Source organism: Enhydra lutris, unplaced genomic scaffold (assembly GCF_002288905.1).
Source record: "Enhydra lutris kenyoni isolate GAN:26980312 unplaced genomic scaffold, ASM228890v2 scaffoldscaffold5, whole genome shotgun sequence".
NCBI classification, from domain to species: Eukaryota; Metazoa; Chordata; class Mammalia; order Carnivora; family Mustelidae; genus Enhydra; species Enhydra lutris.
Window position 1 is genome coordinate 52,295,445 of NW_019154089.1, and position 17,703 is coordinate 52,313,147.

The 17,703-nt window shown below is 43.3% G+C and overlaps 1 protein-coding gene across 1 annotated transcript; it reads left to right on the plus strand.

Annotated features, from left to right (window-relative positions):
- The first annotated feature begins 2,072 nt into the window (after positions 1-2,072).
- Positions 2,073-16,283, plus strand: LOC111140785 (membrane-associated transporter protein-like). Its single transcript, XM_022492967.1, has 7 exons — positions 2,073-2,149; positions 2,255-2,316; positions 4,316-4,641; positions 9,698-9,841; positions 10,503-10,626; positions 15,337-15,551; positions 15,970-16,283. Exons 1-7 carry the CDS (start codon positions 2,073-2,075, stop codon positions 16,189-16,191), a joined length of 1,170 nt encoding a protein of 389 aa, XP_022348675.1. The 3' UTR covers positions 16,192-16,283.
- Positions 16,284-17,703: the final 1,420 nt, after the last annotated feature.

Below are 17,703 nucleotides of genomic sequence, written 5' to 3' on the forward strand. Positions count from 1 at the left end.
CTGGGGAGCTTGGAAAGACCATACCCTGAATCTTTAAAACCAGAACCTGTGCTATAAATTCAGTGTTTGCCCTCAAAATGTATACGTGAGCCCCCTAAGCCGCAATGTGATGGGATCAGGAGGTGGCGCGTGTAGCAGGTGGTTAGGTCACGAGGCCTCCTGAGTGGGATTAGCACGCCTCACCGGATACCCCGTCTGCTGACTCCGCAGTCGCCACTACCCAGCCAACACAACTGGGAGAAATAACTCTTTGTTGTTTAGAAGCCACCCGGCTTATGACATTCTTGTTACATAAACCCAAACAGACCAAGGCACTCTGCATTTTAAGAAGATGTCCATATGATCCATGCGCACATTAAGGTTTAAGAAGCACTGCTCTAGACTGATATTTTTTTAAATCAGGCACTTACTGTTGTTAAATCAGGCACTTTCCAGGTTTGGGATACATTTTCCTTCCACTATACTTCCCACTTGCCCTGCTTGGTCAGTGGTAGGCCCAGCTCATCCCCCAGAAAGATCCCTCCCTGGATTCTAATCACTGGGCAGATCGTCCCCCTGATGCAATAGTACTTTCCCACTTCTGGGGAAGGCTTTGGAGTCAGGGTTTCTGGAACAAGTCTAGAGGGCCTCGGTTTGGGTCCTGGTTCTGCCACCATCTGTGCCGACGAGGTACGTGCGTTGTCATGTTAGCAGTCACACAACTCACGCGAGGGAGTTTCACCACCCCCAGAAAGCACACGGTGGGGGGGGGGGGGGTTGAAATCAGGGAAAATTCCAAATCCCTTCTTTCCATGCTGTCCCCTGTCACTTAACCACTGTAAACCATTGGCTTTCAGATCGAATTCAACCAGACGAGTTCAGAACAGCCTTCTACCTCTAATATCTTTGATATACTGAACTCTTACGAACTTCATTGCTAATCAAGAGGAATCCTATAATAATTATTAATAATCAACATCATCTTGGTACTATTAACTAGGTGCCAGAAACAACTAAATTCTTCAGAACTCCTCTATACTCTGAGTACCCAGGTCATAGTTTTAGCATCATTTTCTTTTATTTTTTAAAGATTTTCTTTATTTCAGGGAACAGGGGGAGGGGCAGAGGGAGAGGGAGAAGCAGACTCTCCACTGAGCATGGAGCCCAATGTGGGGCTCGATCCCAGGATCCTGAGATCATGACCTGAGCCAAAAGCAGACACGTAACCAACTGAGCCACCCAGGTGCCCCTCTAGCATCATTTATTACAGTTTCTTTTCTTTAAAGATTTTATTTATTTATTTGACAGAAAGATCACAAGTAGGAAGAGGGGCAGGCAGAAAGAGGGGGGGGAAACATGCTCCCCACTGAGAGCCCAATGTGGGGCTTGATCCCAGGATCCTAGAATCATGACCTGAGCTGAAGGCAGAGGCTTAACCCACTGAGCCACCCAGGCCCCCAGTTTTTTTTTTTTTTTAAAGTAGCTGTTTAGGGGCCCCTGGGTGGCTCAGTGGGTTAAGTCTCTGCCCTTGGCTCAGATAATGATCTCAGGGTCCTGAGATCGAGTCCCTAATCGGGCTCTTTTTGCTCAGTGGGGAGCCCGCTTTCCCCTCTCTCTCTGCCTGCCTCTCTGTCTACTTGTGATCTCTCTCTCTCTGTCAAATAAATAAATAAAATCTTTTAAAAAATAAATAAAGTAGCTGTTTACTTACCTGCTTCTTCCACTTTGAACTGCCTTCTGGGGAGGAATGGAAGGGGTGCTGCATCTCCTTTACATCTGCATGCCCAGAAGCTCGGAGAGTCCTTCACATTTATTTAGTGCTCAACAATATTTATTGAAGTACGCTAAGCCAGCAGACATCAAAATAGACTAGGAAACCTTCCAGTTGTAGAACTCGATCCTTCTAGTCAATACTGAACATGAATTCATCATTAGATTTATGCCCATATATTTACATCCATAAAATAAAGCCACCATTCTGTTGCACGGTGGAGGGTTCATCTCACATATAAATTCTTCTAAATGGGCAGGGGTCTTTTACTTTACATTTCCCTTGCTCGGTGGAATGGTAGCTGAGAAGGGAAGAGGCATAAATGACAGGAGAACTAAATGACAGTATGACAACCATTGATCTGGTAATGAATGATGAACAGTTTCCAAAAAAGAACGTGTAAGTTTTTCATAAGATTACTTTTAGGTCAGAGGTTCTCAACCAAGGGCCATTTTGCCCCCCATGGGACATTAGGCAATGTCTGGATGCATTTTTGGTTATCAGGCTGGTGGAGGAGTTGTTACTGGCATCTGGTGGGGAGAGCCCAGAGATGCTGCAGACACCCTGTAGTGCACAGAACAGCCCTTCACAACCAAGAATCCTTCAGCCCACAAGGTCCGGGGTGCTGAAATTGGGAAATCCTGATTTAGATAGACCCTCAAATAGTGCTGGGAATTTAGTACATCTTAATTGGTTGATTGCTCGGCTCAGCCCAGGACCTCTGATACCCTGGGCGTCTCCACCACGAGATAAAGAGAATCATTGTCTGATAATGATTGTGAGGCACCACAAGTCCCAGAGAGGCCCTCCAAATCACAGCCGGGTGTGGCTGGCTCAGTGGCCCCTCCTTCCTCTCACAGCCTGGGACCCACACGTGTCTTATCTGTTTATGGATATGACCATCATCCATAGCTAGACCATATATTCCTGTTGGCAGAAGACATGTATTTTTGACCTCATTGCACCCAGTCTGCCACTGTCTCCCATAGTTCTGTCTTATAATGCCTTGGCACTTAGGGCAGGACAACGATGCTTTATTTTTGAAATCCATTGGTTAACAGTTAAATAGTTGGTCGCCTGTAAATATCCTCTGTGTAAATTGCAACTAACCAGAATGTAGCGTGACCAGAATCGCCCATTCTTCCACCATTCGAGATAAATTAGGAGTCATGGTATTTGACATTGACATTTGTGTTCCTGGGGTCAAGGTTTATGTTGGGTATTTAGGGTTAGAATTAGAGAATCCCTTAAGTTCCCTTTTCTTCCTTGATTCCCTGGCTTGTGAGGGTACTGTCTTTATCTGGGAAATAAGATGGAGACTTCACTGGCATAAGAAAAATAAAGACAAAAACAAAGCTTTTCTGTCCAGGTGGCTCTCTGTGTTTGGGAAGGCATGATGGGCAGTTGAAGTGGAAAGGTTAACAGGGTGATCGGCCCTACATAAGTTTGTGACACAGGTAGGCATCCATCTCCTTACTTCCCCTGGCACCCTCCCACCCCCAGAAGTGCCCCCCACCTCACGTTTTTTAGAACCACTGACACTTGCCACCATCTGAAGAGCACTTAACTACTTTGGCGCTGGGTAATACAGTGTCTTGCCCGGGTCAGGGGCTCTTGTGTTTCAAAATCCAGAAAGAATGAATCACTACTAATAGGATTTCAAATATTAGACCATTAGAGGGCAGGATTGATTTGGGGAAGTCCTTCCTCACTGTTCCTTAAATCACACTGTCTTTAGCAAAAGCAGGTAAAATGAGCAATGGAAAGACTTCAAGTCAAAATCCCGTCCTGTGAGAAGACAATAAGATTTTTTAAATTCATATTTCACCTTTTGTTATCCACTGGAAAAAAGTTCCTTTATTTTCAAATAGAGGAAAGAATTCAGAGTCCAAAGATGTTTGATCTTGGCAAACCTGCGCCACACTAGGAAGCTTATTAACAGATAAATGCCAATACAAATAATTTTACTGCAGTCAGAGGTTGGTTTTTCCTAGGGCTCTTTAAGGGCAGGACTTTTAGTTCTGGAGCAGTTTAGAGTGTGCAGTTTAGAAAGGCCATAGGGTTTCTGATGGTGGCAATGGTTGTGTCTGGTTGTGTCTGGCACTAGTCCATTTTCCAATCAGTCCTGATTTAGATAGACCCTCAAATAGTGCTGGGAATTTAGTACATCTTTATTGGTTGATTGCTCAGCTCAGCCCAAGACCTCTAACACCCTGGGCATCTCCATGATGAGATAAAGAGAGTCATTGTCTGATAAAGATCCTGAGGCACCACGAGTCCCAGAACAGCCCTCTGAATCACAACCAAGTGTGGCTCTTCTATCATTACCCCCACGTTATGAGTGAGGAAGGCCAAGGGCACAGCAAGCACATGCCAGAACTGATCTTGAACCCACATTTTGTGGTTGCAGATGTCTTGGCCTCCTGCTGTGTTAACTCTATCATAACCAGGTGCCTCTGCTGTCCTCAGGGAGCTTTCCCAACGAAGGGCGGGGGGTCTCCAGACACCATGGAAAGAGAAGATGGTTTGCTAACTATGCTAACACAGCTTTTTCTTGCTTTCTAGGTTTTGGAGGTGCCCTGGGTTACCTTTTGGGTGGCATCGACTGGGCTCATCTGGAGACAGGAAGAGCACTGGGCACAGAATTCCAGGTCATGTTCTTCTTCTCCGCCTTGGTGCTCACTCTGTGTTTTATTATTCATCTCTGCAGTATCCCTGAAGCCCCACTTAGAGATGTTACAAGGGACATATCCCCACAGCAAGCCCCCCAGGACTTTGCATTGTCATCAGACAAAATGTACCAGTATGGGTCTATTGAGAAAGTCAAAAATGGTTCTGTAAACCCAGAACTGGCATTGCAGGGAGACAAAACCAAAAATTCTGCTGGACAGGTAAGAGGCAAATTCTTTTTTTCTTTACTCAGGAAAAATATCCTTGGTCTAACTCCTCCTCCTCCTCCTCCTCTTCCTCCCCTCCTCCTCCTCCTCCTCCTCATCCTTCTTCTTTTTTAACCATTCTTTGTTTTGTTTGCTTATTTGATGTGAAAAGTTTGATGCGAAGTCTAACCAAATCCTCCAATCCCCTATAGCTCTTATCCCTTTGAATCAAAACTTTAAAAATGTGTGCTTTTTCCTCTGATCTTCCTCTGACTCTTTTCAGTGCATCAAGGTAGGGAAGATGATGAAGCCAGTTCCAAAATGTTAGACCATGAGAGAAGCCTGGAACCATCTTTAGGCCTCAGGAAATAGCTTGACTTCTTAGATTGGGACTATAAATTTGTCCCTCCAAATGAATGCATCCCTGGGTTGGTAACTGGGTTGGGCATGTTGAATTTGTATTTCATGAGTTGATTAAATATTTCTTTTAGGCCATTTTCGGTGAACTGGTCAGTGAATTAATTAGTTTAAAAATTAAAAAAAAAAACTCTACTAAATTACAGAGAAATAGGACTAGATTAAGGGGAAATTGTCAGAGAGAAGAGGCTAGAACTATGCTGACCAATACATTGGCTTCTTGACCCATACAGCTATTTAAGTTTAAATTAATTAAAATGGAATAAATTAAAATGTCAGGTCCTTAGTTGTGTTAGCCACATTTCAAATGCTTAAGAACCCCTTGGGGCTAGGAACTACAGTCCAGGACAGTGCAGATATAGGACATTTTCATCACTGTAGAAAGTTCTGTTGGATAAGACTGATGTACAGCTGCTTCCTCCTTCTAGCTGAGTTTAATGGCACTACGTCAGCTATATAAGCACAAAGGATGCCCTGATTGGCAAAGAGGTTGTAGAAGACCTAGGTTTAAATCTTGATTCCTCTAGCTGACTGGCCTGTGTTATTCATTCAACAGCTACCAGGCACTTGCTGTAAAGAGCCTAAAGATTAAGAGGGTATGGGTCACCTTGGTGGCCCAGTCAGTTAAGTGTCCAATTCTTGGTTTGGGCTTAGTTCATGATCTCAGGTTGGTGAGATCAAGCCCCTCATTGGCATCAGGCTCTGCACTGAGCATGGCTCCTGCTTAAGAGTCTCTCTCTCCCTCTCCCTCTGCCCCTACCCCCATGCTTGCAGGCACTCTCTTAAAAAAAAAAAATTAAAATATTAAGAGCATAGGTGTTCAAATCCTGCCTCTACCACTTCTGGAACGCATGACCTTGAGCGTTTACATTTCTGTAAAATGAGAAAGTTGTTCTATTTACCTACAAGTGTTTTGTGCTGATTCTATGACATAAGCCATGCAAAACTTACTTAGATTGGTTCCTACCACATAGTAAGGTGTTAGCTACAAGTGCCTATTATGAGCCAAGCAGAATGCTGAGCCCCTCACACACCAACAGGGAATAGACTTAATCTGTGCTCCAACAGAACTTTCATACAAGCTCAGTGAGTCTCTGTGAGTTCAACGTCTCCTGATGGGTTGGCCTATTTTCCAGGATTATTGGGTTGTTCAACTAAGATAAAGCATGTAAAGTGCTTTTTAAGCTTTATATGACTATGAAAACATTATAGTCATTATTTAGTCAACACACTACTTTGGGTACCAAGTATGTACAGAGCATTACTAGGTATTTAGGGATCATAAAATTGACTAATCTGCTCACTATGCTCAAAGACTTACAGCCCTAACAGGGGGCATAATAAGCCATTTATACTATTACTTACATTCCAAGGTGGAATATAACACTTCCCAAAATGACGGTGGTGATGCAGTTGGAGAATTGGGACTAATTTTTTTTCAATGGCAAGAGGAGGCCTGAATTATTTCAGGATTCAGACTGGATCCCATAAAATTCATCTGCAGTTCCTCCATGCTATCATTGCTTACTTCAACCTTTCAGTGGTCTCCTTTTGAGTGCACTCTCATGAAGTTCTCCTCCCCGCTCTTGGCTCTGTGCATTTTTCACGTATAAATCCAACACCACTCAACCTCCAGTTGACAAAGGTGCAGGATACATGGAGTAGAGCAACTCCCAAGGGCCCTGGGCCATGGAGAGGGCTTCTCCAAGGGAACTGATGAGTCCCAGAATAAGATGCCTTCTGAATGTTCCTTCTGAGTGGAAATGCCCAAAGTGTTTGAATATTTACAATCCCAGCTTTTGCAGAAACACTAGACACAATTTGAAAGCTCATATTTGTTTTTGGATGAAAGGGAAAGTTAGATTAACAATGAAAGTAGGATGAAAATTACGTCTAAGGCAGAAGCATAAATTAGGATTTGGAAAGAGGATGAATACTTGCTGGCCACATTCACTTTTTAGAATTTTGCATTTTTGGAATGAAAAGAAGGAAAGGCATGAAACTTAGGCTATTGCTGTTTAAAGATTTTATTTCTTTACACCCAGCACGAGGCTTAAACCTACAACCCTGAGAACAAGAGTTGTGTGCTTTACCAACTGCACCAGCCAGGAACCCCTGTTTTTGGTTCTCTAACCTTAGCTTCTTCCTATGGTCAAATAAAAAGTAACAATCCTGCATTGAGTTTCTTTTTCAGTCAACATTTATTTTGACAGTTACTGTATTTTACGTTCAAAAAGTTATTTTTCCTAATTCCAAAGGAATGTCTATGCTTTTTAAATACTGACTAGGTACGGTTGTCCCCAGTTATCTGAAGTTTCACTTTCCAAATTTCAGTTGCCTGTGGTCAACCGCCATCTGGAAGCAGATGACCCTTTTGATTTATCATCAGAAGGTCAATAGTGGGGATGCCTGGGTGGCTCAGTGGGTTAAGCCTCTGCCTTTGGCTCAGGTCATGATCTCAGGGTCATGGGATCGAGTCCCGCATCGGGCTCTCTGCTCAGTGGGGAGCTTGCTTCCCCCCTCTCTCTGCCTGCTGCTCAGCCTTACTGTTGATCTCTCTCTCTCTCCCTCTGTCAAATAAATAAAATCTTAAAAAAAAAGGTCAATAATAATAGCCTAATGGTATGTCATCCACCTCATTTCATCTCATTCCATAAAAGCCTTCTATCATCTCATGTCATCACAGGAAGAAGATGAAGAAGAACAGTTGGTACAATACAATGATGTATTTTAGGAGGGAGAGATCACACTCACAACTTTTATTATAGTATATTGTTGTAATTGTTCTATTTTGCTATTAGTTATTGTTGTTAATCTCTGACTGTGTCTAATTTATAAATTAAAACTTATCGTTAGTATGTGTACATACAAAAAAACATAGTCTATCTAGGGTTTGATACTATAGGCTGTTTCAGGCATCCAGTGGGGGTCTTGGAAGGTATTCCCCATGGATATGAGTGGGAAAGACTGTGTAAGATCATTTATTTATTTAACCTATAGGCAGACTACACCAGTAGGTTAAATACTAAAAAATTGACAAATTAAAAAATCAATTTATGTAACAAATCTACAATAAGTAAATGTATTTTTCCACAATAAATATTGAAGGGAAAGGCATTGTTATATAAAGTTAAGAGTTATAAAACAATATGTTGTTATAGTTAAAATAGAAATTCCCAGGAGACCACCTTATAAATAAACTAGCCAGGACTCAATTTCATTATGTCAAGACTCAGAATAAATAAAGATCTGACAAGAAAGACCTAATCCCCCACCATGATTGATGTTTATAGTCTCAGTGTCTTAATATTCCCAACCTTTCTTTCTTCTGTTATAAAACAAGACGCCGAAAGCTCTTTTATTCTTTTTATTTCAAAACAGTTGTGTCAATAGTTCAAGATTTCTCATTTTCTCAAGGTTTCTGAGGCAAAAAAACAAAAACAAGAACAAAAACAGTGTAGCCTTTGGTTTCAACACAATTTAAGTCCAAATTAAAGAATGTGGATATGTGTATTCATTGTGTGTGTATATGTGTGTGTGTGTATTTTATATTGACTTCACCTCTGACTCCATATAGGGATCATTTACATGTGCTGGCTCATGGCAGGAACCAGAAAAAAATAAACTGGAAAGAGGGACCTGAGCAAGAGCAGGGAGCTGCTTGGCTCTTTGTATTAGTTTTCTGTTGCTACCTAGCAAATTACCTAGAAAATTACCTCAAGGAGCTTAAAAGCACATTTATTATGTCACAGTCCTATAGGTCAGAGTTTTGGGTGGGCTCAACCGGGTTCTCTGCTTAGGGTGTCACAAGGCTGAAATCAAGTTGTGAATGGAAGTGCATTCTCATCTGGAGGCTCAACTGGGGAAGAATCGGCTTCTGAGCTCATTCAAGTAGAACCCAGCTCCTTGTGGTTGTAGGACTGAGATGCTCCTTTTTTTTTGCTGGCTGATGGCCAGGAGTCAATCGCATCTCATCTAAAGTCCCTTCCATTGGGTCTCTTCCACCTTTAAAGCTAGTAACCCTTGTGCTTTAAAATTCTCTAACTTCCTTTTCTGCTCTCACCTACAGAAAATTCTCTACTTTTTAAAGGACTCATGTGATCCGGTTAGAGTACCCAGCTAATCTCCCTTTTGATTAACTCAAAGTCAATAAATTAGTAACCTTAATTATATCTGCAAAATCCCTCTTCCATGTAACATAACATAATTATGGGGTAACATCAGGGGACAGAGTTCATGGGGCCATCTTAGAATTCAGTCTAACACACTTTCAGACTCAAGAAATCTAAGAATTATAATCATCCAAGGGCAAGCTTAGATCTGTGAGCTCTGTCCTTATGTAGTGGTTTTGTCATTCAAAGACAGGATGTTAGATATTTGTTCCACCTTGGCCCAAAGCAAGTTCCATTTGCAGTCCCTTTGCCCTTAAGTCTCCAAAGCTTTATTCAGGGCCTGAAATTGCTCAGTATCCACACATACTTAACAGAACACCTCCTATAAGACCTCTCTATGGAAACCTTGGTGCTGTGCCCAGAAAGTGTGATTCTGTCGGGGTAATCGACTGACAGATGTGAAACACGGCTGAGTGCTCTGGCTCACACAGCTGGCTGCACGTCTGCCCTGAAGTTCACACCAGTTTCATGTTTTATTCCAGTATAGGAAAGCGATGACCATGAAGTCACTGCTGAGGGCGCTGGTGAACATGCCTCCCCAGTACCACTGCCTTTGCATCAGCCACTTCATTGGATGGACCGCCTTCCTATCTAACATGCTCTTCTTCACAGATTTCATGGGTCAGGTAATAAACATGTTTGTGCAAAGACTCATTGACTTGCACATCACTCCCTTGTTCAGCACCTGTCGAGTTTCTTCTCGGCTCACTCCTAGGATGGGCACAGTGAGAGTATAAGAAAGAGTACCTTCAAAGAGCTGTCTTACAGACAGGAGCTGGAGACAATTTACTGCACCCAAGACATCTCTATGGGACCAGCACTTGATCAAATACAGCAGACAGGGAAGATGCAGTGTGAGCTGCAGCTGTCGTGGCAGGCTCAACAAAGCATGTTCAGTATGACCCAGGCCTTGAAAGGTGAAAATGAGCTAGACAGAGAAGAGGGAAAACATTCTAAGCAGAAATAGGAATGGCACGTGTGGAGATGAGTCAGAAGCCTGCTGGCTGTACCCGAAGAAGGGTGGCAGGGTTGCCTAAGTCAGGCAGGAGCCAGGTGTTAGGCGGAAGGAAGGGTGTTAATGATCCAGGGAAATGCTGCTTAGACTTGATGGCATTAGGACTTCCTGAAGGTCCTTGAGTAGAAGTGTAAGAGGAAGAGAGGGGTGATATGGTCATGGGAGAGTGAGCTCTGTGTCCTGGGAAGCTGTACAGGGACAGAGAGAGCACATAAAAGGGAGTCCCTACCACAGTGCGTTTGTATCTCAATGTTCCCAAATCTCTCTTTCAGATTGTGTACCACGGGGATCCCTACAGTGCACACAACTCCACAGAGTTTCTCATCTACGAAAGAGGGGTCGAGGTTGGATGTTGGGGCTTGTGCATCAATGCCGTGTTTTCCTCACTTTATTCTTGTAAGTCTCTTCCTTCTGAAAGTATCTTCTAGAGGGCTCTGGTCTAGCAGAATTTTGGATTTTATATTTTTATATTTATTTTCTGCTTTTTAAAATACCAGATCCTTGGGTCCCCTGGGTGGCATAGGCAGTTAGGCATCTGACTCTTGGTTTGGCATAGGTCATAATCCTAGGGTCGTGAGATCGAACCCCATGTCAGTCTCCTTCTTCAGTGTGGGGTCTCCTTGGGATTTTCCCTCCTTCTTCCTCTGGCCCTCACACTCATGCTTGCTCTCTCTCTTTCCAATAAATAAATCTATGAAATAAAATAAAATAAAATAATAAAATAAAATACCAGATTCTTGATAATTATATGGAGATCAGGAAAAACTCTTCCCTTAGAAAGGACCACAAGATGTATTCTCTTTCCATACTGAAGTCTATGTTACTTTCCTCATTGATTACTTTTTCCTTGGAGTTCATGGGTTCTTGATCAAAGTTCCCTGGAAAATAAAAGGAAATCTTGGAAACCAGATGGTGAACTGTGAGATACACAAGGACTAGGGTCCCAGCACTGAGTACTGATTAGCATCAGGTCTGTGTTCTATTGGAGTAAGGTCACTGGTGGAGTTTCACATATACACAAATATAGCTTATTAGATCTGTAGATGACAGAACATAAGAGGGATGGTTAATATGCTAGGTGACAGAACTAACATGCAAAATGACCTTAGCTCAGGTGGGGAGGAAGGTATGTCACAGGAGCACTGTTCCAGGACTGAGGATGACAACTTTCTTTCCCAGGTACCAGCTTTCCATGGGGACTGAGTCCATTAACCCCCACTTAGCCACATTTCATTTGTAAAGACACTGCACACAAAGAGATTCCTGTGATTGGTTTTATTTATTTATTTATTGTGTCTTTAAAAAAGATTTTATTTATCTAATTTATTTGAGAGAGAGAGAGAGAGCATTGGGGAAGGAGCAGAGGAAGAGAGATAAGCAGACTCCAAGCTGAACACAGACCCTGATGCAGAGCTCAACTCCAAGACCCCTCAGATGACCAAAGCTGAAATCAAGAGTCTGTCGCTCAACAGACTGAGCCACCCAGGCACCTCTGTGATTGGTTTTAAACAATCCCAAACTAATGTACTATAACCTTAGTCTCATTTGGTGCCTGCCAATGTATATGGACATCTCCAAGATCTGTATGCATTGAATTAAGTGAAATAATCTAGCCTATAAAATGTAATCAGGTCCCCCCTTTGGGATGGAAATTGGGCTTCTAATAATAATGGAAACTCCTCCTAGATTGTGGGGAGATAGCTGGCCCCCAACACAGAGCTCTAAGCTTTGGGCAGGCCCAAGGAACAGCAGGGTTATGGCCCATGTGGGAGAAGGGTAAGTATTGGAGGGTGATCCCTGTTACCATTCTCAGGGGCATTCATTCTGCCATTGAAGTGTGCTTCTTGGGTGGGGGCAAGAGAGGGAATGCTTATAGTGTCCCCTTGTCTGACTTCCAACTAGCCACAGCACAGCAGGAAACCTGCTTCAGGGTCAAAAAATCTCTTCAAAATATAGCACAATTGAGAAAAGTGCAATTGGGAAAAACACGTAAGGAATTCATGAGCCCAGTAATCATGAAACAGTAAACTTTATTATTCTAAAATTTATAATAACAAAATAATAGTGGCTTATAACTTATATTTCCCCTCCCCACTCCTTACCTCCCACTCCCAGGGGGCATGAACGAAGAAAATCACAGGAGGAGGGTTTCAAGTACTTAAAATAGAATCAGAGAATAATAGACTAAAAGGGTCTCATCATTCCTCTCAGTCCTTTTGTGCTTTCAAGATGTGGAGAGACTATTTACTACCACCCTTGTTCTTGTAAGAGGAGCCCAATTTTCCACAAGTAATACACATTTTAGTTTTGTGTCAATGCTTTTTTTTTTTTAAGATTTTATTTAATTATATGACGGAGCACAAGTAGGCAGAGGCAGGCAGACACAGAGAGGGGAAAGCAGGCTCCCTGCTGAGCAGAGAGCCCTATGCGGAGCTCCATTCCAGGACCCTGCGAACATGACCTAAGCCAAAGGCAGAGGCTTATCCTACTGAGCCATCCAGGCGCCCCTGTGTCAATACTTTTTTTTCTCAAAGAATCCCCATTAGGGACATTCCCTTAGTCTAGTCTTAGTTCCTGTACGAATTGCATGGCATTTGAAGATTAAAATGCATGTTATTTTTAGGTCCTTTCGAGTTAAAAGCCCTGTGTACAATAAATTATTATTTGAATAGTTTCCCAAAGTTATATTAATGTATCAATCTATGGGATCCCTTTCACTTGAATTAGAACTAAATTTTATTTATAAATTGCCAGTCAGCCCTTAAGGATCTTCAGGGACTCTCGGTGACCAAAGTCGAAGTCCTGAACCTGGTGTTCCAAGATTCTCAGTTTGGGTCCCCGTCACACTTTGACCTCTCGCTCCCCATTCAGATTCACTGCCCCTGAGGACTCATTACACAGACTTTCTCAACTCTGTGTATTTCCTACTGCTTTTGGTTTCTCCTTCTCCAGATGCTCTCTCTAATTCCACATCTAGACAACTGCTAATTGTGCTTTTAGACTCAGGTCCAGTGGACCTTGTCTGTTAAATCTTCCAAGTTCTCTCCCCCTGCACTCCAGCCCACCCTGAGCAAAATCAATCAGGTCCTTCAGTTCCAGAGCGCACCCGCTATCTTGGACTCATCACATAACATCAGATGCAGATCTAGAATTTCTATCCAGATGGAGTTTGGCAGGGCAATCTGGCTGCTGGGGTGGAGGGTGAGGGATGGTATTTTCAAGTTCCTTTTGCATAGCGGGCATACTTAGATCCATGAAAATAGCAGTATTAAGTACTGGAATGTAGCCAATTTTTCATATCCAACACTCCTACTCATAGCCGATGCTTAAATACATTATTTACCTCCAGTTGTAACGAGAGACACACTGTGAGGACATACCGTGACTCGGTATTAGACCCAGTGGAAGGCAAGTCAGCTTTACGCTTACACTGACTGATTTCTCCTCATGGATAAAAGTTTCTTTGCTTGGCTTCCAGTCTTTGTTCTGAAGTTGCTTATATTTCCCAATAGCTCTTTATGCTTCTTTGCCCTCCTCTTGGCTGGCCAACATACTGGATGAGAGCATTTCTCCAGTGAATACTGATAATGTCTTTTGGGTACTGAGACATCTAGATTACATTTTTTGTATAAATATAATCATTAAGCAAACAGAAACTGACCTAACTCTAGATGGCTTTTTCTCTCCACCTTGACAACAGCCCCCTAGGGATGATATGAACTTAGTAGAGGAAGTAATGGTGTCCACTTGTCAAGCTCTGACTTCCATGGGATGATCTGAAATAGTGTTTAGTTTCATAATTGAATCAAGTGTAATACAGATTAGGTTTCCTGTCTTTGTGATGCGAGTCCAACAGTTATTTGGTTAGATAGGGAGAATTTCATTCTTGAATAGACACACTCCAGGTCTTTGTCAGTCATCCCCTGGGTTCATATGTTCCAGTAGGATGGCCAGGAGAAAGATAGGGAGCCTATGGATGAGAAACAGCCACTTAAAACAGAGAGACTGGAGGGTTTTTTAGGGAATTTTCCCACCATGGTGGAACACAGAATGAAACATTTTAAAGCAAAAAAATTTCAATTTTTAGGAATGAACTCTACTACAGTACTTTTAGGAGCAAGCCAAATTTACTTGCTGGGAGGGGAACCTCCTTAAGAGATAACCATCTTGCATGCCTGTATTTGTTGAAATAACAATACCCACCATTAATCATTAACCGGATGGTCTACGTGTGCTGGGTGCTGGGCTCAGTGATGTCGCAAGCTTTGGATCTCACTTGATCCTGACAACAACCACAAAGAAGGGTTTTACTAGTCCCATTTGTTTGTTCCTTTGTCTTTTTAGGTTTCTTTTGGATGAGGAAGTTGAGGTTTAGACAAGTGAAGGGAATGGACTGATGGGGAGGGAGCCTACAATGGGGTGGCACTGGGTACAGAAAGGGCCTCTCACCAATGGGGAAGTGTTGGCAAGTCAGGCAACCTGCCTGTCCATAGACAGAGAGCATTCTTTGGCTTCCTTCTTAGGCATGCAGATGACATTCAAATGCGGGGCGGGGGGGTGGGGGGTGAGGGGTGGGGGGTGGGGTGGGAGTGGGTGTGGGGGTGTGGGGGGCTGGTCAGGGAACGAGATAACTTGCATCATTCTTAAAATCTGGTGGTTTCAGTTTCCTCCAACCTAACTTTGGGCCATGGAGTCAAGATAGGCCTGGATTATTGTTTGTGTCCTATTAGGCCAGACTCTGAATCAGAAGGACCCACTCTCCTCCCACATCTGGCACCCCTGTCACGCCCACAGTCCCATAGCCAAGGTGGCCTTTCCCACCATCTCTTTGCATCCTGGCACTATTCAGCTGCCTGGTCCTTACTTGTGGAAAAAGAAAATCAACCTCGGGAGGCAATTTCCAGCCCTCTGTGTGCACAGGATTTAAAACTGATTCCAAAAGCCAGCTGTCTTTAAGCACAGATAAGGAGGTTCTTTTGTTCCATATTCAGTATCAAAGGAAAGCTCCTTAGAAAAAAAGTGAATTTGAAAAGAAAAGATTCTCTGAAATTACAAAATATTATGAGGAACTGCTCAGCGTAATTTCTTTCTTTCTTCTCCCCACAGACCTTCAGAGACCTTTGGGATCCTACGTAGGGTTGAAAGGTCTTTACTTCCTGGGGTATTTTCTATTTGGCCTGGGGACAGGATTGATTGGACTTTTCCCGAATGTCTACTCCACCCTGACTATGTGTACCTTGTTTGGTGTGATGTCCAGCACTCTGTACACTGTGCCCTTCAGCCTCATTGCCAAGTACCACCGTGAGGAGCAGGATGAGAAGGTATGTCATTGAACCTCACCGGAAGGCCAGGGGGGATGTGGGAGGAAAGTGGAGGGCCCAGCCGGAGAATAAGGATCTTGAAACAGCAACTCTAAAATGCCCAGCCAAATGTAATGATGGTCTGGCCAAAGCATGACCAACTTCCCAGACTGCACCCTACTCCTTACTTGGAAGCCCTGTGCCCCCGGAGAGCAGCAGAATAGGTACCATTGCCCTCTGTTATCTGATTAGGAAAAGGGGGCTCAGGAATGCTGAGAAACCACCCCACCTCCACAGAGAAGAGGAAAGGGGAACCTGGGGATTCTGACAATTGCCCCAGCGTCCCCTGCAGTTGCAATATTTCTGGGCCCCCCATCCCAATGGCTGCCCTGAAGGATGGTTCATGTAGAGTAAGTGTGTTCCTGCATTTCCCTTGCAGAGACGGCAGGCCCCAGGATGGAGCCTGGACAGCGATGGGAGAGGGCAGGGCCTGGATTGCGCTGTCCTCACCTGCATGGTGCAGCTGGCTCAGATCCTAGTCGGAGGTGGCCTGGGCTTCCTGGTCAACAAGGCTGGGAGCGTCATCGTGGTAATCACGGCCTCTGCAGTGTCGCTGATCGGCTGCTGTTTTGTGGCTCTCTTTGTTAAATACGTGGACTAGGTCAATAAACATTGTCCCTACCCTCAGACACTGGGAAGTCCATGGCAGAAAATCAATCTCTTTCTTTGGCTCTACAGTTTTGGGGTCTGCCCACACCTCACTTTCTGCCAGCTCTCTGCACAACAGTTTCCAGATTTCAGGCATTATTCATCTTAGAAAAGACTGGGATCGGCCTCCATTCACTGGGGCAAAAGCTGAGTGTGGGAGAGAGCGCCTCCATCTCAGGGTATTTCTGGCCTTGACCAAACTTGAGAAGCAGACTAGTTCTACACACGACAATTGGGTTTATTCTATCATGTGTTGTGTTTTTTCTAATTAGAGGTCCGTATTTTGTCAGAGGGTCATATTTTTCGTTAATTCACCAATGCTCAAAATATTGCTGACGATTTATTTTATGATATTAATTTATTCATATTTAATTCACTCATACAGACAGATAGTCCCTGACTTAACAATAGTTGGACTTAACAAAAAAAAAAAATTTTTTTTTTTTTACTTTATGATAGTTGGACAGCAATGCGCATTCAGTAGAAACCCATACTTCGAATTTTGAATTTTGATCTTTCCTAGGTGATATGCCATATGACCCTCTCTCTTGATGCCAGGCAGTGGTAGCCACAGCTCCCAGTCAGCCTCACGATCACAAAGGTGAACATCTGGTACATTGACAACCATTCTGTCCCCATAGGGCTACGTTGATTTTTTTCACTTTCAATACAGTATTCAATAAATTACAAGAGATAATCAACCCTCAAAACCAGTCTGTCTTCCAGTCTTCCCTCCTCCATCTCCTTCACATTAACTATCCTAGAGCTGCAAGGTCATACTGAGTTAGAGGAATGGTCAGGGACAATCAATCCCTGCTCCCTTCCCCATAGTGTGGGATGATAATGTGCCGATGCCCAGAGGACCCCACGTGACTTGGTACCCTACATTTATTAAAAGAGACAGCACCAAGCTACCCCTCTTGCTTTACCCACCTGTCTTTGACCTCTGTTAGGTTTTAAAATGGAATTATTTGCAGACTTCAATGTTTATTTCCTGATCATTTCTCCAAAGACTGTTCTGGTGATTGAATATTTTGAAATCATGAATGGGTGAGCTAGGAGGGTGACCTGCAGCAGAGGACCCTCTTACCTGGACCCCAAGAAGTTAAGAGTTGTCATCTCTGGCCAAACACAGGGTGTGATCTTTATTACGAGTGAAGCTCTTTTCAGCTAGAGCACTGGATGGGCTGCTGGCATGAAGAAAGGAGCCAGAGCACCCACCCTGGGGCATCTCATCTACCCACCCCATCCCCCTTTTACATATGCATGAACACTCACTCAAATATTCAAATAAACACTCTGCTCTTTTAACTCAACTCCACTGAGGTTTGAATGAGAGGATAGAAGTAAATTTTAAAAGTCTTTAACCACTTTTGGGAACTCAAGTATTTGTTCTGAGGTTACCAATGACATGTTCTGTCTGGGACAAAAATGTTCTATTCTCAGACAAACAAAACAAATACAG

Bases quoted from the DNA above. Each gene is read 5' to 3' on its own strand.
- LOC111140785 (XM_022492967.1), top strand. From the start codon at position 2,073: ATGACAGGAGAACTAAATGACAGTATGACAACCATTGATCTGGTAATG. The intron at 4,642-9,697 runs GTAAGAGGCAAA...GTTTTATTCCAG, and splicing joins CCAAAAATTCTGCTGGACAG to TATAGGAAAGCGATGACCAT. The intron at 10,627-15,336 runs GTAAGTCTCTTC...TTCTCCCCACAG, and splicing joins GTTTTCCTCACTTTATTCTT to ACCTTCAGAGACCTTTGGGA.